Consider the following 24,017-nt stretch of genomic DNA (forward strand, 5'->3'; position numbering starts at 1 on the left):
GACAATATGTAAACAAATGGACATGGTCGTGTTCCAATAAAACTATTTATAAAAGAGACACCCTGGATCAAACTAAAGTTGCCGGCCATCTAGAAGCATACTGAGTCTGGTGTGGAGGCAATGATGAAATTAGCACTGAAAGACCAATTATGGCAGAAAAAAGCTCCACTATTTTCCTTTACACGCCACAACTGAATTTTGTACCACTGAACTTCACATAGAATAAACATTTAAAATCTGGATAAAAAACTACATGTAACAATTCCAGTTTAAAAAAAAATCAGTTCATGAAACACTAAAATAAAATTACTAACAAAGTAACATATCAATTTATTATGTACTAAAATTACATCTACCTTTGATCATCACCACATGGAAAAGAAAACTGTTATTTTATTTCAAGGAATAGGTGTTCAAGAATCACATAACTTGTAACAAAGTTTTGTAAAGTATAACTTTTTGGCCTCTCTCTCTCCCCTCATTAAGATTTTAGCACCTGACTCCCTGTCTTAATCTTCTCCTCCAATTATTTTTAGCAATTTCAAAAGCCACAGATAATTTGTCCCACACTTAGCCTTTCAAATTCCTTGATTACCCTCTTCACTTCCAAAAACCTTTTCCTCCATTCCATCCAAACACCAACTGCCACTTTCAAACCCTAACAGCTAGTGTCCAAAGAGGAATGGGAGCACCTGGAGGTAGAAAAATGACCCATTTAAATATAGGAAAATTTCTACTAAAATGTGTTTACTTGAAGAAAAGAAAATAAATTAAGGTATACTCATGTTTAATATATAAGTACATTATAACTGTATTGAAGATGTGTGCTTATTTTTTTTCACTATCAAGCAAAAGTGAGCCAAAGGAGACCACCACCTGTATGTCGTCATTACCATTAACCACATCCTCCAAAGTCAAGCATCTCACTCTGACTCCTTCTTCCCATTTTTTCAGGTCATTCACTCTGGTATCCCAATCCCAACAAGCATTCACCCTCTTAAGATCTCACTTTTCCACTGACCACCCTATCTTTCATGTCCTTATTTTCCTCCTCTTCCATCTTATACTCCATGGCTCATCACTATTACCACTCCCATACCTTTACTCTCAATTTCCTTGCCCTTCTTTCCATGCCACATTTCCCTAGTCAATTCATTCTCATTTTGACAATTTCATATGTCCTCTCTCATCAATCCTTCAATAAATTTCTGTCTCCTCCCTCCTGGACGATGACCTCTAATATTAATTCCCTGAGAAAACAGAAGCCAACAAAAGAGAATGTCCACATCCTCCCCAAGCAAATCTACCAACCTAAATGCTTCTCTACCCATGTATTGCGCTTCCCTCCTTGTAACAATGAATTGTCCCTGCTTCTACCTAAGTTCAGCTTTTCCATGCGTGTGCTGGATCCTCTTCTCTTTCTCTCATTGTACTGCAGGCGCTGAAGGTGCTTGAGGCCTGGCAGGTTCTTGGACTCGGGCAGACCAAAGAACACTTGCAGAGCAGTAGGTGTCCCTGACATGACTTTATTGTGGAGAGGAGTATATGGGCTTCAATGGCAGCGGGATGTCAAGTCCCATCCCCCTTATATAGCAAGGCAAACAAAGCCAGCATCAAGCCAGCTACACGAACTACGTGGGCTAACCATTGGGCTTGCACAGCGCAAGTTATTACATAACAACACATGGGTACTGTATATGTGGGAAAATACTGCTGCGTCACTAGGCACTGGACATCCAGACATCTGGGAGGGAGCCTGACCAACTCCATTCTCACTATACTCTATCATTCAAGGACTTTCCTCTGGAAGTTACCTCCTGCCCCAGCATATCATCACTTTTTCCTTCTTTACCAATCATTTCCAACAGCTTAAAATGTGCTGAAACATCTTTCATGCAAAAGGTGTACCTTGACCTCTTGTCCCTCTTCAGCTACTATCTAGTTCTCCAGTTTATAGAAAAATTTTCCAGAAAAAGCACCCATACTAACTGTATCCACTTCCTTTACTCTAACCCAGTCTAATCACGCTTTCATCCCCACCACTCCACTGAAGCCATTCTTCAAGGTCACCAGCTCTTTCCAACTTGCCAAATCTAATAGTCATCTTGCTCAACCTCTCAACCGGATTTGACATACCTAAACACTCCTTTCCTGTTACATTTTGCACTTGGTTCCTTGGAAAGCGCACTCTCCAAATTTTCCTCCCACCTCACTACTGCTTGCTTTCAGTCTCCTTTGCTTGCTCTTCCTTTTCTTCCCCACCTCTGTATGCTGACGTTCCAAGGCTCAGTCCTCAGTCCTCTTAATCTATGTGAATACCATAGGAATTTCCTAGAGCCCCACAGTCATAAATTCTATCTATATACTAAGAAATTCTAGCCTCTTCTCTCCCTTGAGCTGGAGACTCTTATAATCAACTGCTTAATTAATATCTCCAGGTGGATGTCCCAAACTTTAAGAAAAGCGAAGCCAATTCTTGCTTTCTCCTTCATACCAAACCTTTCCCTCCCCTGTGTCCCCCATCCCTGTGGTTAGTATCACATTTACCTGGTGGCTCAGGCCAGGACCCTATGATCATTATTGAGCCATCTCTCACTGTACATTGTATCCAATCCATCGTTAAGTCCTGTCAACTATACCTTCAAAAATTTTATTTCCAGTTAACATGGGTTTATATACTTATCAAAACTTATTGAACGATATACTTTAAATGGATGCATTTTATTGTATGTAAAAGTGTAAATTATACCTCAATAAAGTGTGGTAGGAGCACATGTGTGTGTTATCTGCCTCCATACAACCATTTCTCACCACCTCCCCCACTGTCTCTTTGCCACTTGGACTACTGCAACAACCTCCTGGCTTCCATTCTTACTCAGGACAGTTCACATTCCACAAAGTATCCAGAATACTCTTTTAAAAACGTAAATGATATTATGTTACTTCCCTGCTCAGACCTCTCCAATGGCTTTCTATCACATTTAAAATCCAAAAGCCCTCACTTACCATGATCTCAAGACCATATGTGATCTAAAGTCAACCTACCTCTCAGACCTCACCTGCTACCATTTTGCCCCTCATTCTTCTGTGTTCCAGACACACTGGCCTTCCAGATACTTTTATAATAATTCAATTAATTATTTTTTAATGTATTTCAATAGTAGGTTTTTAACATCAAGGCTGATGTACCAGCTCACTCAATTAGACAGTCAACAGAGAAATGTTCGCTTAAGCCACCCAAAGAAGTGGATCTGGATGAGGACTTATTAATGGAATTTAGCCTTCATAAACTCAAGGTAATAACTTACAGCGCATGTAGCATTCTAACATCTAGCTGGAAAACTAACTTGGGATCAGTTACAGACAGCCTGGAACATCAGATTAAGGAGTATATTTTATCTAACAGGCCAAGATCACAAACTTAAGCACTGAGAAGAGCTACTGTTTTTGACTTTTCAAATCCTGAGGTCACAAGGTTTGCAAAAGGGTGTTGAATAATGGAGAAAATGAGTTACTTTCAGGGATATATGCACCTTTTTGTACCTCTAGAATTCTGAACCATGCATTACCTATTTTAAAACATAAATTATAATTAAAAGTATATTTAAAAACAAGAAAAAGGAATTTTTATATGACAGAAAAATCAGAAATAAGTATATTTATGCCTTTTGGGGAAAAGTTTATAGTACTTTAAATACTTTTTGAATGTCATAACTAACACTTATATAGAAGAAATATAAAAATAGATAAAATAGGTTCACACGTGTAGTTAATATAGAGACATACAAAAATATATAATACACAGAAAATATAACATGGTTCTCATCATGTATTAGGGAGATTCTATCAGAATTGAATTCTGCAACCTAAATTAACATAACCACAATTTGCCAATTTTCAAGTTGTTTCCTTAAACACCTGAATAGCCACTGAAAGCACACAAGTGAAGACTTCTGTCAGAAATCTAAAGGCCTGCAGGTGATAAAAGAACAAGACACAAAGCAAAGAGAGAAAAGGCAGCACAGTCTTTCTCTCAAATTCATTTCCAGTGGCCAGTCTCACCACTTGCCAACAGCTACATCAGTGAAGTGAGATAAATAATTAAATGACTTGGGGACAACAATAAGAGAAAGGGATATAAACCCTTATCATCTCCAAAGCTGCTAGAGCCTCTACCTGGAAATCAATGAGGTCTGGACTCCGCAGGATAGTATTCTTTTCTCAGATGAATAAAAGTCATTCTGTTTTTTGTTCCTGACCTAAGTTCTAGAGCCACTATACCAGGGAAGAATCAGGAATTAGACCCTGTTGAACTTAGGGATCAGACCACATCAAACTGGGCAAAGGCAAAATACTAAAAGATGGCAACAAAGAGAAGTGTGAGAAAGTAGAGACCCCAAACTTTCTAATCTATAGAATCCAACCTTTGATCAAGGGTAAAACACTGCGAATTTGCTCATGGCCTAGATCTAAAAGAAGATGGCCTCTTGAAACCCTTACCTTCATCCTGTTATCTGTCACATCCAGGGTCATAGTCTATGACCATGACAAGAGAACATGGGGAACATTTCTCCTCTTCTTAATCACAGAAATAACGCACACATCCTGATTCCCATTACCCTCTTCCATCAATACTCTATGCCTTTCCAGAGTTCCCTGAGTTTCATCTTCACTTCCTGAGTTTCAAATATATGCAGAAATCAGTGTATTTTAAACATACTTTATCCTGGAGTCATGAATGGGCACTTGGTAAGGCTGAAAACATTATTTTAAAATACTGCTTCTTAAATTTTAATATGCATAATACTATGGATCTTATTATGAAATGCAGATTGATTCAGCAGGTCTGGAGCAGGGCCTGAGAGACAGCAGTCCTAACAGGTTCCCAGGCTCTGCAAGTTCTACTGCTTCTCAGAAAATACTTGAAGTAGCAACGTTCTAAAGGGTAATGGCACCTGTATACACCGGTTACCTCCAAAGGCACAATCCCAGAGGAATGCTAACTATTCTTTCTTCTTATCTTTTATTCCTTCTTCTCTAATTTATAATAATAGATCTATTTTCTTATCCTCTCAAAACTTGCAATTTATCTTCAATACCTCTTTCCTTTTATTCAATTGGCATCTCTAAATTTCCTTCCTCTCCTTTTATTTTTTCCATATCCCCAAAACAATACCTAAAATGTAAAAGCAGCTGACAAAATATGTTCTTACTATATATTCAAGTCTATTCTTATGTCCTTTAAATAGATTCTAATTCTGCATACACATCCAATAATTTAAGAATTCTTTTAAGCATCAAACTAAGGAATGAAAAAGAAAACGATAGGATGTAAGTATAGAAACTGGGCCTAATCTGTGTGTATCACAAGGATCCTATGCAAAATAAGGCAAAAGGAACACTAACTTAAAGTCATTACAACAAATTTTTATACAATGAAAAGATTTTAAAGCTCTAGGGATCCACTTATAAACAAAATTCCAGTACATCAAATAAATATATTATTCTTTGGGCACTGTCACCTTATTAGCTTTAAATTATATTTTTAGATGAGAGAAAAAATGTAAAATAGCTAGAACTATATGTCTAAAAATTCTAGAATATGCAAATGCTTTTAGTGTGATAGGCCACACCCTATCATAAAGATCTAATTTAATAGGTATACCATAATGTCCATGCCTAAAAATTATGAAGCCAACTATTCACCTATAATCAAGTTCAGTTTTCATTCTTGCTTTCACCTTGAGGCACATTAACAATAACTTATATAGTTCCCAAAGGGTGGGTGCGGAAATCCAGGAATGCTGCAAACTGTGGGGAAGAAACCGATGTTGTGACTAAAGAATGATCTGATATGTTCTATTTTCCTTAAGAAAAGAGATTCAAATTTAAGCATCTTAAAGTTGATGCCCCCAGTATAGTGCCAAGTTACAAAATACTTGTAATCAGGATCTTCCTCATGCAATTCCTAGCTTGGTTAGTAGTACATCCAGTCCTCCAAGCCAGAAATATGGGTGTCAACCTAGGCCTTTCCCTCTCCCTCGTCCTCATTCTTTCCAGACCCCTACTGAAATGACCATCAAGTCCTATCCATTCTGTGTCCTAACTGTTCCTCTAGTCTGTTCTCTCCATTCTTTCTGCCACTGCCTCAGTCTAAGCCTTTTCTCTCACTTCATCCACTGCAACAGCTACCCCACCATCGCTGCCTCCAGTCACCCTTTCCACTCCAGTCATCCAGATGATCCTCCAAGATGTAAACCTAATGTCTCTTCTGCTCAGAACCTTTCACTATGTTTCCATCACCCAGAGAATAAAGTCCAAGCCATGTATGACCACACTTTTTTATGATTTGAATCCTGCCTGCCTCTGAAACATGTTAGTCCACTGCACTCCCCTCATCCTGCACTTTAAGCCCCATGATTATTCAACTACACTGCTTGAACTTCCAGCACACCACATGCTTTTTAATGCCTCCATGCTTTTGCATAGCCTGTTGCTTCAGTCTAGAATATCCTTCATTTCTTCCCCCTTAGCATCCTGGCCAACTACTATGAATCTTTCAAAACTCAGCTCAGCTCCCAGAAAGCCATCCCAAGGCCCCACCCCTATGATTAAAGAATTGATTATTTCCTTCTCTGCCAACTTTATAAGTAATAATGGAATCTACTGGACATTTACTATGTGCCTGACATTGTTTCAATCATTTTACATGTGTTACTCATTTCATATTCACAGTAACCCTTCTTATGAAGTGATACCAGTATTACCTTTGTGGATATGGAAACTATCACAGAGAAGTAAATAATCTCTCCCCAAGGATATCCAATTGTTAAGTGATGGAGACATTAAAATCCCTCCATCCTACATATTTATATTATTGCACCTATCACAGTGAATTTATTTACACAACTGTCATTACCCTGGACTGTGAGCTCCTTGAGGGTGGGGATTATGTCATATTCAATTCTAATGCCACAGTGCCTAGTATAAAGTAGGTAATCAGTACACACATTTCTTGAGTTGCATATAACATTCCTAACAAGTTCAAGAGAAAAGCATTCAGAAACTAGTTTCCAAATAAATATTCAAATATGCTTTAAGAGTTCTAGAGTAGAGCAAGCTATATTTTTTCATCTAATAAAAAGGATGTTAAAAAGAGGGATTAATACAGACATGAGATTACAGTCTATGCGGGCAATGAAATGGACTTACTTTTGCAGTAACACTGCTTAATCACTGCAATAAATCAAAACCCAAAGCACCATTTGCTTAAGATTAACTTTCTTCTCTGGCTAAGTAATTTTCCTTGCTTATCATTCAGGGCAGTGAAAAGAAAGTCCTAAATTTACTTTGCTCAAGTGGAAAGAAGCAAGTCATAGACCAGCACTACTAACTGCTTCCTTAAATCTGGCCAAGAAATGTATCCCATTAGGCAATTAAAATAAAACATAGTTGCCTGCCTGACTAAGCATATAACAAAAGGATTTCTGAGGTTGTGTGGACTGGCATTCTATTATTCAAATAATAAAAAATTCTTTATTTTAAACACAAAAAAAGAAAGATCAAGAACAAAATAAAACAGATCACCACCACCCCACGAGAATGTAGACTTCTGTATTAAAACTCTATTGAAACAGACACATATGTTACATCAAAATATACACATTTACAATACTTCAATAGCCATTCTCCATGTCTCCTTGAAATTACAAAAATCAAAGTTACTCTAACACTAATGATGAAAGACCTCAAGCCAAATCTACTGTACTAAGTGTGCTCTCCTAGTTACAGTTCTCTGAACCATACTGAAGTACAGTAATTAAAACCCACAGGGACAGTACCAGCAGCAACAGAGCACAGCATAGTACTTGTTAGAGTAATGTGCACCCCGCCCAGCTTTGACACACTTGTGCACTACAGAAAGGTAAGTCTGCTGTCAGAAGAAACAGAGCTTAGGCCACAATGAGTTTAGGCCACAGCACAGCAAACTCCACGCCCAGGCACGTCTTACCATTTCTTGGTACACTCAACCATCAGCTCCTGGTAGGAGGCCACAAACTGGAACTTGGATGCATGTTTTCCCACACGCTGCAGTCTCTTCCAAACTGAAGCCATGATGATCAGTCAAAACAGTAAAGCAGTTCTGGGTGAGCAACACAGCAGCTTTAACAAAGCAGAGGGTCCAAAGCAAAGGAGCTTTGCATGTATGTCTGTACTTAAAAAAAAACTCAACTACAACTTGAAATGATGTTTGGGGTCCATAAGTCTTCTCCCTGTCTCACAGGGTAAATCCCATCTTAGATGAATGGCCCAGTCAAGAACAGTATGACACACATGACAGGATGAGTAGGAGGAGGTTCCCTCATGGAATCATCACCATTCCACCTCAGGGGCTATATGATGTGTATTCTGGAGAACTGAAAAGCAAAACAAAGAGAAAAAATATGAGGAGAGAAGCATGGGAAGGGACTAACCACCCATGTTAGGTAACACTGCAACAGACAACCCCAGTTCTCCGCATGTTCCTCAAACAATGAAACAAAACACCAACCTCAAAACCCAGTAACATCAAGGATGCAAGACACCAAGCAAGAAATTACAATTCACACCGAAGACGTGGAGCTACACATCAGGTAATCAGCATCAACAACAATCGAGAGACGAAAGTCGGGCCCTACCCTCGCCCTCAGCATCACAGAAGGGCGAGCAGAGCGGGAAAGTCTAGAGATGCTGTTTAATGTCCACCACCAGTCAGAGGGAGAAGTGGAGTATTTTAAAATAAACTTTGTTTTTCAGTCGATAATTAATAGTCTCGAGCCCTAGAATATGTGCGTTTAACAAATTAAGGAGCGTAGAAGAATGCTGTTGTTCAGTGGGAGGGGGAAATGGATGGGGAAAAAGGAGTGGAGGGAAATCTCAAGGCAGAGAGAGGGCAGTGTCCCAGCTCCAGGCCACTTGGGCTCTCCTTCACCTTCGCTGCCAACCGAAGGGAAATGGAAACTCCTGCCTGGGCGTGAGGCAATGACCAGCGGGGCAAGTACACGGTGCGGGGTGCGGTGCCTCCCTCCCCCATCCTCAGGGAACAGTCCGCCGGAGCCTCCTCTCCTCACGCACAGAGCCCAGACCCCTGCCCCCCGGCGGAGGCAGGCTGTGGCTCGCCTGCGGTCCCTGTCACCCAGGCGATGCCAGAAGATCCCAGCCCGGTCCCCGAGCCCCGGCCCCGCCGCACGTCCACTCCCGCCCCTTCCTCACACCTCTAATCCCGCTGTCGGGCTGAGTCTGGCCCGGTTCCCTCCTCAGCGCCGCTCCTCCGTTGCCGCCGCAGCAGCAGCCGCCGCCGCCGCCACCGAGTCCTCCATCCCCGGCGGAGCCACATGGAACAGCCGAGCCAGCAGCGGCGCTCCCGGGAGCCGGGGTCTGCAGCCCCTCAGGCGGACCGCGCGCCTCACGCCCGCCCCCTCCCGGACGGAGTCGCCCCGCGACCGTCCCCCACCCTACAAAACCCTGCCAGAGCCGCCGCTCAGCGCCCAGCACCCCCTCCCCCGCCTTTCTCCTCCGCCACCATCATCATTACCTCCCCCGCCGCACCTCTCACACTAACCCTACCCACGGCGGCTCAACCTCCGTCCGCCCCGCCGCCATTGGCCGGGCCCCGCGCTTGCCCCGCCCACCTCGATGGCCGGGCCTTTGAGCGGCGGGGGCGCCTCATTGGCCGACCCGGGTGCCCATCACAGGGCTCCACCTCCCCATCTCCCATCCACTAGTTCTGGAGGTGTTTTTCCCGCAGCCGGAACGCGGCGCATAGTCTACCCTTCTTGAAAAAAAATTGGAACCCACTAAGGACAATCCCGCCCATTCCTCTGATTGGCTTGGAGGGGGGACGCGATAAGTGAGAAGGAGTAAGGAGTGTTTATAGTGATCTGGAAGGTGGTTGCCGAAGGTGGATGTCCATCAAAAGCGCGCCGGGTGAGGGGCGGGGTCTGAGAGCAGATCCCGGGTCTGGCGTCGCTGCAGCTGTGGGAAGAGAGGCTGCTGTGGCTTTTTTCCTGTTCTCTCTCCTATCCCCACCCTAGGAGCTGGGCGCGCCCTCTCCGCCACTAGCTACTAGGGGGTTTGCGCACACAGCCTTTGCTTCACCTTCTGGTGTTTTTCCTCTGACAAACTGTAATGACCCCGCCAGCTTCTGCCTAACATTCAGTCAACTGGTCCTCAGTGAACCAATTCAGTAAGCTGAGCTAGACACAAAATGTTCACGGTGCACTTTCTTCTCGTTCTGATTCTTTAACATTTCTTTGAATCTTAGTTTCTTCCCTTCGCTGTCGGTCTTTTTCCTCTGGTAGGAACTGTAGATGGATTTGGGAGTGCTTGGTATATAAAAAGGCGAAGCAGAGGATGAAATAAACTAAGGAGCCTGTGAGAGCAGGAGCACTTAACCTTGTTAAAAGAGCCAAGGACCCCTTTGAGAATATGATGAAAGCTATAGATCCTTTCCCAAGGAGGAAAATCTGCTCTATCAAAAAACACAAAAATCTGCTTTCAATTTTAATTGGTTCACAGACCACCTGTGTAGAGAAAGAGGACCAAAAATGAAATCTAGGGGGGAGGGATCTCAATATTTGAGGAAGAAGCAGAGTAAAGTGGGAAAGACACTGAGAAGGGAATGGTCAGAAAAGTAGGAACACCCTACAAGCAATGGGCAAATAGTATGAAAAAAAGAGGGGAGCTATCACGTGAAAAGAAAGTAAGCAAGATGGGTCCTGGAAACAATTAAGGGTCATTCTTAATCTTACTAAGGATAGACAGCAGGGTGCATGGACAAAGTAGCTTGAAAGGTGTCAGGGTCTAGGGAAGAAATCTTTGAAGGGCTGGAAGGAGGGCAGTAATGGGTGAGAGCTGAGTTCATCTGTAGAAATAGGCAAGAGAAAGGAGAGAGAAATATTGAAGAATCAGGTTACAAGGCTTGAACCCAGTATCTATGTTTTCATTTGCAATAAAGAAAGTGATCTAACACCACTATAGTCTTAATTTTTAAAATATTAAGATAACTGTAATAATTATATTGATTCTTATTTTGTGTACATCTTACAGTTCTCTGGTGTCCTTCCTGAGTGGTTTACTAAGTCACTGCAACCTACAGCTATCATGATCTCATATAGGGATATATTATTCTGCATCATTAACAGATTTGAGTGTGTGGGCTTTTTTTTTAATAACTAATTTATAGAAATGGTTATAAACTATTTTAATCTAAGTTGCCCTTCAGGAACAGCCCACATGATAATCAGGAGGGTTTTGCATTCTATTTATTCTTGTTCTTCAGAGGTTCTCAAACTTTCTCATGTGGTTATCCTGGTTTCTTTCAATACTCTTTCCCTTCCTCAAAAAAAAAAGAAAAAAGAAAAAAAAGAGAGAGAGAAAGAGAGACCTTATTGTAAAGTAACTGTCTTAAAAGCAATCAGTTTTCAGTAAGTGTCTTTCTTTTAAAGGAAAAGAAGACTATAGGACCCCTAGGGAATCTTTCTCAAGTTGTGGAAAATTTCAAGACACTGGCAGAGTTTCTTATAATACAGCTCTTATTTTTAGGGGAAAATTTTCTCTTGGATGTAAACTCTTCTTTTTCATTCTAGCTGCAAAGGTAGGTAAGAAGAGACCAGCTTTAGAAATGAAGGAATTAAAAGCAGACCCTGATGTTGTTCTGTTGCTGAGCTCAGGTTCATAGGCTCCTGGAGGCCTCACAGAGCAGCTATTTCTTCCCTCAAAACTTTCTTTTTTAAAAAATAACCTGTCTGCTAACTAAATTTATTGGAGGACCTTAGAATGTTCTAAGATTTTTTTCTTTTGTCCACTTAGCTAATACTGAATACCAACTAAATACTGGGCGCCTCTATAAGGTAGGCCTTATTTCTCTTGTCATATTAAATGCTATTAATAGTACATAAAAGGTACAGTCCCTGTTCTCAAAGACTTTTCAAAAACAGACGTTCAGCATGCATGCAAGAAAGTAACACAAACTACTTAACCTCTCTGAGTCCCAGCTTCTTATTCTGTCAAATAATCATGCTTACTTTGGGATGTCGAGAAGATAGAAGATAGTAATGTAAAGTGCCTGACATGTAGTAAATAGTCAATGAATGATAATTAATCATGTACACCATTGTTTGGTAGCAAACATAAACCGTCAAAAAACAGACCTTCAAGAATACTTGGGCAATACTTAGTTGCTACTAAACATCACTACCTCAAGGAGTAATGAATCTCAAAAGAAACAGTGCTTTTAACATTATTCGTCTCCCATTAATTCAGTGATTAACAAGAGTGGAATACCAGTAACTTACGTAGACTTAAGACTTTTATAATAATTACTAAGAATTCACTTACCCTCAATCCCCATAACTGCCATTCATGCCACATACCATCTGAGACCTTTTGGCATTCTAGAATACAAAACATTCTACCATTTTCTTAAGGTTCTCACTCCCCCTACCTACCATCCTACTGACCCTCCCCCTTCCAAGGGGGAACTGCCCACTGTGCTGCTGCCCCTTTCTAACCCCCTGTTTACTCAAGTCTTGATTTATTATCTCCTTCCATACCAGGCTTAATCTACATGTAATAGACCTGTGGATGCAAGTTACTTTAATTGTCCAGTCCATTTGATGCAGGTGTTGACTGCAAAATTATATAGATGTTATACTTAACAGGAGATTCAACATTTAAAATAATTTTTATTTTTGCCTTTAAATATCATCAAGCTTACAGTGAAGATAAAATACAAAAAAATTAGTGGAAAATGCTACACCGAAACTTTAAATTTTCTCTGCCATGACAGTTTTGAAATAATAGCAATTAATTTCAAGGGAGCAGCTTTGCCAGTCACTGTTTCAGAAACCCCCCAAATGGAGACTCTAGTCTATGAAATGCAACCACAGACTTGAATTATCATCATTCCCGGTGATAAAATTTTAATCCTTGGATTTTACAGTTTTTGCGGTAACAAATGTCAGAGGTATTATTGCAGGATTTAACTACTAACAGAACTTATCTGTGCCTTAGTCATAGTAATAAGATTTACTTGCAACAATAGCACTGCAGGATTTTGCATTATGTTTTCCAGTTACCATGGCAGCTATACAGTACACAACAATATACTGCAATTTTTAACTACTAATGAAATTACTTCTTTTAAACCCATAGCAAACAAATTTGCTCGGACAATCCTACAGCAATTTTTACATCCTTAAAAAACTCACTGTGAGAGCCTCAATAAAACCATCTCCTTATTGAAAAAACAAACAAACAAACAAAAAGCTCACTGTGGCAGGATAACACTTTTGAAATGTTAACTGAGGTTTTTTTTTTCTAGGCATTTGTTTTTAATCCTAGGGCCTTTCCCCTCCTATACCCACCCCCCACCGGCCCCAGAAGACTCCCTCAGCATAACAGTGTAGAGAAACGGAATTTTTCCTTCTTTTTGAGTTTCAAAATCTTAGCCCTTCAGGGAGTAATGAAACGGATCCAGTTTAGAGATCTGCATTGTTCAATACGATCACCTCTAGCCACATACAACAACTGAACACTTGAAATATGGCTAGTTCAACTTGAGATGTGTTGTAAGCATAAAATATACACCAATTTCAAAGACTTAGTAGGTAAAAGTGAAGGGAATATATCTTCTTAAAAAGTTTTATATTCATTGCCTGTTGAAATGATAATATTTTAGATGTATTGGATCAAAAACTACATTAAAATTAATTTTACCTATTACTACTTCTTTAATGTGGCTACTGGAAAAATTTTAATTACATGTCATATTTCTACCAGACAGTACTGGCATAAATAATAGTAAAACTTCCTTTCCTGAGATAAGAAATGGATTTCCTGGACTAAAACAGGAAGAAGTTGGGTGGAGAGTAATGGGAGGCTCAGTGTGGTGGGTCCCAGAGAGCAGGACTCACTGCCCTATTCTCACTCTATCCTGGCAGAAGCCTTGGAGAAGGGCAACTGAAACAGCAGGACCTATCTATGGGATCTGACAGCTGAGACAGATCATTTTCATTCTTAGCTGGCAAGACTCTAAAGAGAAGAAAAAAGTGGGCCCTGTATCTAGTTCAGCCAGGACCTAGAGCAACACAAGTTCAACAGAAACTTCTGTGATGAGCAAAATGTCCTATACCTGGCTGTCCAATCCAGAAGCCTCTAGCCACTGGGTTTATTGAGCACTTGAAATGTGGCTACTGTAACTGAGGAGCTGGAGTTTTAATATTATTTAGTTTAAGTTAACTTAAATGTAAATAGCTGCATGGGGCTGGTAGCTACCATAGGACAGTGAAACCTTGCATGGTACCATGGAGGTCCTGGAAGCCCAACATGATGATTCTCGGACACCCAAATGGGTGCAGAGGCAGCAGAAGCCACCAGATCTAAAGGGCCTTGCTAACAAACCAAGATCCACCTAGCAGCAATCTGTGGGGCTAGCTGCAACTGAGGAAGGATGTAGATCGGAAATCTTCGGGGAGACAGCACAGTAAAGGAAGAGCAAGGATCAAATGTTCCATCCCCTCCCTCTGACATGCTAATCCTATGGAAGCCTCCTCAGTTTAGATGCAATCTCTGCCAAATTGACTATGATTAAGTGTCTGCCACCCCTTATAAAATCAGAGCTTGAAATAGAAATTGAATTGAGTTATGGAAAAATGAAATTATGTTTCTTGCAAACCTAAATTTTTTTAGATTGAAATCTGTAAGTGGAAATAATAATTCTAACAAAATACTTAGAAATCTGTTTATTCTTTTAAAAGGTAGCCCTTTGTCCTCTATCATTATAGGATCCAAATTCTTTGGTTGACATGAAAGCTTAGAAAAGCTGTATCAGAAAACTATCTTTCAACTAAAAACACAGTATCCTTTTGTGAAACTGTTTCTGTTCCAGTTACCCATGAATGAATTTTGCCATTAATCATAATCAATCTTTGCACATTGAAACTGAAATGACAGTAATTCCAGGACCTCAATTATGTTCTAAACACCCAGTTTTGCCCAGCCCCCAACATCTAGAAAAGGCCAACCTGGGCCTGGTTGGTGGAGACAGAGGAGCAACGTTGACTGCTTTGAAATTCAGAGACACACAGAAACAAATCTACAGATAGCACTCGTTGGTGATTCAGTAGGCCTAACTCCTGTTGTTAATCTGGAGCAACCTATGAATGATTAAAGGGCTCAGAAATCTTCAGGAATATATTACAAGTGATGATGATATGCAAAATGTGGCTACTCAAAGTGTTAGCAACAGCACAGCACAGGCATCAATCAGAGTGGAAGACAGTCAGGAACCATTAGGCCAGCTATCCTATTGCTGACCAGCTAAAATATCAGCTCCGTCTCTAGAAAACCTTTGCTGGTCGGTGCCATCCTCTCAGTCTGAACCCTCAGATTACTCCAAATAATTTCATGATGGTAAAGTTCCAGGCCACAACTGCTGTGTGTACCAAGGTAAACGCAGTTATGAGAGATAATTTACACGTTGCCAACAAGCTGGCCATTACTGGGGTTATTGCAGAAAAGGTTTGAGTTGGGATTAGGAGCCCTTTCTGAGGAAGCCTTTGCTAAATTTAATAGATTTATCTCCTATAAAATCAGTAGAGATTCTTGACCAAGGGTTATTGGTCATTTCCCATGAAATGTTAACAGCATTCAATGAATTATACAGAGTAGACTGACCTCTGCTTCTTTTCTTCTATGTTTTCAGTAATTGGAATAAATTCTGAGTAACCAGATATAGCATGCAGCCAGTGTTTTCCTCTGAGTAATTCCTGGATGACTATATTTAGTATGAACGAGACAGTATCATTGACATCTTCTGAAATAATAAGGCTAGACAGGAAAGGCAAAGTAAACCAGTAGGAATTTACAATCTTGGAGGGCATTGAATACCTTCCATGTGGTATAGAATCAAAGCATTTCCATCTCAAACAGTGCAAAAAAACAAGCTGAAGTCAGGCAGAACCCTACTTACCAAGGCACCGGACACGGACCAAGGGAAAGTAACCCTGTTGCAGACACTTGTCCCAAATTAGTAGAGTTGGAAAGGAAACTCAACTTTCAGAGGTCAGGATTAACTCATGCACAGTTTGGGCAATCTGCTGGGCAGGACAAACTGGAGAAAAGTTCCAGGGCAAAGGCAGTAACGTGGGAGCCAGAGAGAACTGCCATATCGTTCCAGATGTCTCTTTTTACAGCAAGAGAACCCATTAGTGACTGGGCTAGAGATAGTAGAATATAGCCTGCTAAGTAAAGAGGACTTCATGAGAGCTGCTAGTTATTTTTTTATATTTTGTTGCAACTTTGGGTTGCTATTTTTATATAGTCCCAATAATGAAAAACTGATACCTTCCTCCAAGGAAATAAAGTCAACTGTTGAGCAAGACTTCAGTTTCTGTGCCATAGTTCAGACTTATAAAGAAATCCTGATATCCACAACATTAAAAATCATGATATTTTATCCCTGAAATGATAAATTTAGTCACTTTACATATTGAGTATAGTGCTAAGCCACACTTGTTGAGTAATAATTGTCTGGCATTATCAGCATCCCATTTCTTATTTCAAAAAGGCATGCAAGCACCCTTCTCCTGATAACCAGTATGCTTCAGCATAGAAAAGAAGAACCGTTTACATGTGCATCTTTCTTTGCACAATACCAGCTAAAAGGATGTATACTTAGAGGTCATAACTTGATCATATTTAAAACATTCATTCTTTCCTTGAACAACCCAAGCAAAAGCAGGAGGCCTAGAGTTGATCACTCATTTTCTTTTATTGTTGTAATAACACACTTCCTAGCTACTCACAAAGCTACCTTGTACATGCCTCTTCTCCAGCTTACATCACAGTTTACAAAATAATAAGTACTAAAATCCTGCAGAAGGTTCTCAGTGATACACAGAGTAACTTGTCGAGCACTTATTCATACATATGCTGGAAAGTAAAACCACTGCAGTATATGCATGACTGCTCTTCAACACTGCATGCTGTGGATATTTGCAATGCCAAGGAATGATATTTAGTCAAACAATTTTGCTAATAGTTCATTCTGCTTTCTCTTATTAAAATTTTATTAATTTTCAGCTGATTTGGTAACCATGTAACTTATATCTAGTTGTGCTACAAGAAGTACAACTTTGAATGATAGTTTTATGATTCTGATTTTCTTTGCTGATATTTTTTGTGAAAAATCCGTTCATTTATTAACAAGTACTTTATTAATTTACAATCTTATAAGTAATATTTATTTTATTAGTTCATGTATTAATAAGTGAACAAGTACTAAGCTCAAAGAATTGTGCTAAGTACTGGGAATACAGCACATCAAGAGACAAAACCTCTGCCCTCATGAAGCTCACATTCCTCATCAGTTAATAAACCATTATTTAGTGTTTGCTTTAGAAAATCTCAGTTGATGAGAAGTGACTGTGCTTTGTTTAACAATGACACAAAAGCTAATTGAGAAAACCATTATAAAAGACAACGTACTAGCAATTAATATTAATAGATTGCCCCCTCACTGAAATTCAACTTTCAGATATTTATTGCTGTGCTTCCAATTTACACCCTGATTTCTTTGTGACTGCTTGTGCAGTCACAAATAGACTCTGTCACAGCTCATACAGATTTATAATCTGTACTTGCACTGGAATCTTGTTTATAATTTATGTTTTTTATTTGAATTGTAGTATTCAACATTACTATTTTATCATTATTTTTATGCTTCATTGAATCTCTTTAGAGATACTGATTCACTTTTTTAAATCATGGATATAAGGCAATCACGAAAATGCAAAGCTAACACATGCCAAAACTGAAATTTCATGTCTAAAAAAGATTATCCACAATCTGTTAAATGTTAGCCAAAACAATCCGATCAATGTATTCCTTGGAGCTCATATGCAACTTTTAAGAATGAAATGGTTATTAGAATGTGATAGGATTTTAAGAAACACACATCCATCCTATTTGATTTCCCTCTTGACTCCTTAGTTCTTTTTTTAATAAAATAACAACAGCTTATTTTTGTCGTCCTTTATTCAGAAATATTTTAGCTTTCTTCCTAGATATTCTTGGGGGTAAAATAATTAAAAGTTGACTTTTACTTGTATAGGTTCTATGATTTTTTAAAATGTAAAAATATATATATAAGAGAATAAAGACTCAAAGAAAATACACAAATATATGTTAGGGTATAAAGATTATGAGTGATACCATTTTCTTGTTTAAATTCTCTAATATTTTTAGATTGTTTTTTAGAGTAAAAATAATGATTAAAATTGTATAACTATTAGGGGGAGGGTATAGCTCAAGTGGTACAGCGCATGCTTAGCATGCACAAGGTCCTGGGTTCAACCCCCAGTACTTCCATCAAAAAACTAAATAAATAAATAAACCTAATTACCTCCCACTGCAAAAATAATTATAAATTTTTAAAAATTGCATAACTATTGTCTTAGATTGAAGATATTTTATAAATCATTGTGTACTCTTTAAAATGTTCTCTTACTATCTAAAATCTTGCCATCTATAGTTTTTGCTTATAAATCTAATTAATACAAATGAACACTTTCCCCAGAATAAATCCATTTCTAGTACATCTAATGTGTTCTGATTCTGGATCTCTTTTGCCTAACTACACACTTCAGTCTGGGAGTGGATGAAGACTCTTCTTTCACACAAACTTCTATTCCTATGAATGTCTTCTCTATTTTACATCATAAAAAATGGATGGTTTTCACTGGCACTTTTTACGGGCTTGAATTGCTTTATTCAGATTTAGAACCATGAATTTCATGGCCCTGCTGGGTGTTTTCCCCTTTCCCCTCTAATCTGGGGCCCATGTTTGACTCCCCTCATTTTTCCATATTCTGCATGAAGGGCTCTGTTCTCTGCTTCCACGTCAAGTCAGGTGACTCAAATAAGCAAATATTTACCAAGAGCCTACTATGTACAAGAAAGTATTGACTTTTTGAATGTATAAAAATGTATTAAAATTTTACATTTAAAAAAATGTGTACATCATATTTGGAGACCTCAAGAAGTTTAAACTTATTTCAGAGAAAAAAATGTACAAAAAATTAAAATGTAAACTATAACAAATGTAATAGCTTATAAAATATTCAGGTTATAGTTTAAGACAAAATTAAAAGAGATATAAGAAATCCATTGGAGGGGAGGGAAATAGCTTAGTGGTAGAATGCATGCTTAGCATGCATGAGGTCCTGAGTTCAGTCTCCAGTACTTCCACCATACCCATCCCCGCCAAAAAATGTAAATACGTTATGGCTTGTAGTCTGAAGAGACTCAAGCCAGTTATGGTGAATCACACTGAGCATAGGATGAGGCTGAAGTTGAGAGAACTGTGTTACTGATTCAGCTCCATTCTTTACTACCTGTGTCTAGACATAGACACAGATATATCTCTAAGTCAGTCATGCAGGCACAATTCTGGGAAAACTGGTAGAATTCGAGTGCTTAGGAAAGAGAAGCAAATTCCTCTTGGGTTGGTAGCTATAACGATAAGTATGCTGCTGCCAGTGACCCTCCTACTAGATCAAGCCTACCTGAAAAAGAAGCCAAAACTCAGGAAGCCGAGAAATGAAGCAGAGAAAGAATTGCTTCATTTGTCTCGTCTGTAAAATGGGAAATGGGAAAACATAGGCTACCAGGGGTGAGGGCTAGAAGAGATAAATTCTTCAGATCTATTCCAGCTCTAATTCTGTGGTTTTAAATTTCCCTGCCTTTAATAAATGGGTACCTGTGTGCAAAATCAAAAAGAGGCACTTAGAATTTCTAAATAGTTTTTTCACTATGATAATCTAATTTTTGCTATCTTAAGAAGGTTGGGTGTTTTTTTGTTTTGTTTTTTGTTTTTGTTTTTTGGTCTTTCAATTTCTAACTGACCAAAATTTGAAAATTTATAGTCACAATTTCCACAGTGAGCATGAAGGCAGAATGCTGTCTGTTAGGAACATGAAAGATACTATTCCTAAATGTACCTATTCCTAATTCAGTTGTTTATATCCAGCTCTAAAGGAGAGAGTAAGCCTAAGTCAGTTTTGGTCATTTTAAAGCTATTTATGATCAATTATAAACAAAAGAAGCATTGATAGAACATATTACTCTTTCTAGAGTATATTGTTTATAATTTCAATGGTAATCCAGCCCAAAAACTTTTTCAGTACGAATTGCTAAAGTTGCTTGAACCCGCTTTAGATGGAGACATCCATGATTCACAATGATTACTTGAATGTGCTGTGAAGAGTTAGAGTACAAAAAGAGTCATATACAAAAATTAACACAAAACAGATCATCCACCTAAATGTTACCAGCTAAAACTACGACACTCATAGCAGAAACTAAGAGTGAATTTTGTGACCTTGGACTTGGCACTGGTTTTTTAAGAAATGATAATAAAAGCATGAACAACAAAGAAAAATAGATAAATTGTGCTGTATCAAAATTAAGAACTTTTGGAGGGAGGGAATAGCTCAGTGTAGAGTCCATGTAGCATACACAAGGTCCTGGGCTCAATCCCCAGTACTTCCATTAAAATAATAATAATAATATTAGGTAGATAAATAAATGAACCTAATTACCTCCCCTCACCCCCCAAAAAAACCCCCAACAACAATGACAAAACAAATTAAGAACTTTTGTACTTCGAAGACATCATCAAGAAAGTGTAAGACAGCCAACAAATGAGAGAAAATATTAGCAAATCACATATCTGATAAGGGGCTTCTATCTAGAATATATAAAGAACTATCACAACTCAGCAATAGATAAATAATCTAATTTTTAAATTGACAAAGGATTTAAATAGACATTTCTCTGAAGAAGATATATAAATGACCAATAAGCATACGAAAAATGCCAACATCACTTACCATCAGGGAAATGAAAATCAAAACCATAATGGGTTATCATTCCACACCCATTAAAATGGCTTAAAATCAAAGACAGGCAATAACAAGTGCTGGTGAGGATGCCCCCAAATTGAAGCCTTTTGCTGGTGGGATTGTAAAAAGGAACAGCCACATTGGAAAAGTTTGGTAGTTCCTCAAAGTGTTAAACATTGAGTTACTACGGGACCCAGAAATTCCACTCCTAGTTATGTATACATATACCTAATAGAAATAACATATGCCCACACAAAAACTTGTACATGAGTATTCATAGCAGCATTATTCATAATAGCCAGAAAGTAGAAAGAACCCAAATTCCATCAGCTGATGAATGAATAAACAAAATGTGGATATCCATACAATGGAATATTAGCTATAAAAAGGAATGAAATCCTGACACATGCTACAACATGGTTGAACCTTGAAAACATGCTAAGTGAAAGAGGCCAGCCACAAAAGACCTCATACTCTATGATTCCATTTCTACGAAACATCCATTGTACGCAGATCCATAGAGATAGAAAGTTGGTTAGTAGTTACCCAAGGCACAGTGAAAAGGGTTATGGAGGAGTGGTAGCTAATGGGTATGGAATTTCTTTTGGGGGTGATGAAAATGCCCGAAAATTAGCGGTGATAGTTGCACAGCTCTGTGGATATAAAAGAACACTGAACTGTACACTTAAAAGGATCACATAAAAGATGACACTTTTGGTATGTGTTTTATAGCTCATAAAATAGAATTTAAGAAAACTAGAATTTCAAAACAGACCAAAGACACTTGCTGGTTATACTATTCTACAGCCATATTTAACCACAAGTCACAAGACAACTGAATATACTGGACAGCTCAGCAAAATATAATAGTCTAACACAGAAATTTAATGTGTGAAAGTACTCTACACTTGAAGTTAGGAGATGTAGCATCTAGTTTTTCCTGAACCCCAACCCAAGTTTGGAGGCAAAGATTGTTAATTACCTCTGAATACCCATTCCCCTTTTCTCTCTAGCAATAAGAACCCCAGATTTTAGCTGAGCCATTTTCATTCAGCTGCAGACCTGCCAGCCGCTTTTGTGGTTAAACGTTGCTATGTGCTGAAGTTTGGCTAAGTCTTGTGTGTAAATTCCAGGAAGACTCCTGAGAGGGAGAGAATGTACATTTCCTTGTCCCTCTATCCTATTGCTGGAACACAGTTGGGTTGGCTGGAGTGCTAGCAGCTATCTTGGACCACGAGGATGAGGAATGGCAAAGTGGCAAACTGGAATGAGCCTGGGTCCCTCACATATTTGTAGAACCACTATACTTACTCTTTATTGCCTACCACCAGACATCTTTTATATGAAACAGAAAGAATCACATAAGCCACAGTTATTTTGTTTTTTTCTGTCACATGTAAAGGTACATTAATCCTAAGTAATATACTGGGTTTCTGGAGAGTAAAGAGGAAAAGTCCCTTTAAGTTTTGAGAGGAAGAGTTTACTGTTTAAAAAGAAGTTAAAGCCCTCTCTCTGGATGGAACAACTTTCTAAATTAACCTGAGAGCATGCAAGTACTCTTGATTTGATCTTCAAAAAGTTTGCCGACAATGGCAAAAATACCTAGAACTGTGCAAATCTGTTTGTCATCACTGCACCTGCCTCCTTCCCCTGGTATTTTCATATCAGCTGAGATCAGCCAGAAAATTCCAAACACTGTGTGTTTCAAATTTGATTAGTTCGTAGGGAGAGGGCAGGATCTTTCCTATGAAATAAGTTTCTAGTGGTATTCTAATTTGTAAGTTTACTCCAGTTTCCTAACTTAGACTAAATATATATGGTTACTTAGCATGTGATGGGGAAAGCATAAGAAGAGTCCCTGGTAAGGGGGGAGGTGATAAAAATTTTAACTGGTCAGTATTTGTTCACAATCTTATTCAGTAATTATTCTGAATTAGTCAATTCAAAAACCCTAGTTTTAAAACTCATGCAGAACTATATTCAATGTCTTATAATAACCTACAATGGAAAAGAATTGGAATATATGTGTGTGTAACTGAATCACTTTGCTGTATACCTGAAACTAACACAATATTGTAAATCAACTATACTTTAATTAAAAAAAAAAAAAACACTTCACACACTCCATCATTCCCAGGTGGGCTTTTTAAACTACTCCAAAAGAGGGACATAGAGACTCCACTTACTAAGCGCCCTGCTATAGGCCACTGTTTTAACCAGACTGCTTTCACAATTTCCTAGGTTACTAAAAGATATGACAGTTCATCTACTTTTGAGGAGATCTCCCTAAAACTTCCACTATTATAGAAGATAACAATCTGATTAAGAGCAGATTTATCATCATTTAAGTCCAGAAATTTTTAAAACAATATTCATGCAAATTCTGCCATACAAAGAAATACTAAATTTACTAGAGAATCCTGATAAATGGCTTTGTTTTTCACTTCTTAAAATTATAAAATCTACTGCCTTTTTAGTAATAACTATATTTTCTGTGCATATTTTGTCATTCGTGCATGAAGGACTAACACTCATTTTAAATACAAGGACAGATGCAATAAAGTGGTTTCACTGGGAGAGTCTGGGCTGGATTTTAATGCGATCATAGCCAAAAGATTTGGGATCTTGTTAATGAAAACAGACACTTATAATTTAAAAAAAAAATCTCTTTTAACATTAGCAGAGATTTTGTTTCTATCTGTAAGACAGGCTCTGAACAAGCTTACTTTTGCTCTTACTTCCATCATACGTGCCTTTTTCTCTATTGAGGTTATACTTACTGATATTTATCTCCGCAGCTCACTGATAAGACATTGAGACCTCCATGTTTTAACCAGTATGACTGACGTGAGTTTTATTTTGCATTTAAGGCTCCTTTTACATAAAAAGGACTACAGACCTTGAGAGTTCTTTTTAAATTTTCAAATATTTGCGCTGGCTTAGTGACTACTAAAAAATAACAGGTTTCAAGAGATTCATACACACAATTATGGGACTCATGAGTATGGACGGATGAAGTGGGATGCACACACCCTTACAACAGGTTGTGTGGAAACGGCCTTCTAAGTACTC

General features: G+C 38.7%; 1 protein-coding gene across 19 annotated transcripts in view; it reads right to left on the minus strand.

The window, feature by feature from the left end:
- EHBP1 (EH domain binding protein 1) overlaps nucleotides 1-24,017 on the minus strand; it is a 391,476-nt gene that overhangs the window by 258,866 nt on the left and 108,593 nt on the right. For 4 of the 19 annotated variants that reach the window (XM_031675652.1, XM_031675650.1, XM_031675649.1 and 1 more), the window contains exons 1-2: nucleotides 9,575-9,658; nucleotides 8,012-8,417 (exon numbers count right to left, since the gene is read on the minus strand). The exons of 1 other annotated variant lie outside the window; for it this stretch is intronic. In XM_031675652.1, the coding sequence (XP_031531512.1) occupies nucleotides 8,012-8,115 (104 nt within the window). In that variant the 5' untranslated portion in view covers nucleotides 8,116-8,417; nucleotides 9,575-9,658. Of the gene's footprint in view, nucleotides 1-8,011; nucleotides 8,418-9,254; nucleotides 9,659-12,378; nucleotides 12,399-24,017 lie in introns of those variants that run through there. 14 more of the 19 variants (XM_031675653.2, XM_006201495.2, XM_006201493.2 and 11 more) reach the window with 7 other exon arrangements.

This window comes from Vicugna pacos, chromosome 15 (genome assembly GCF_048564905.1).
Source record: "Vicugna pacos chromosome 15, VicPac4, whole genome shotgun sequence".
Lineage (NCBI taxonomy): Eukaryota > Metazoa > Chordata > Mammalia > Artiodactyla > Camelidae > Vicugna > Vicugna pacos.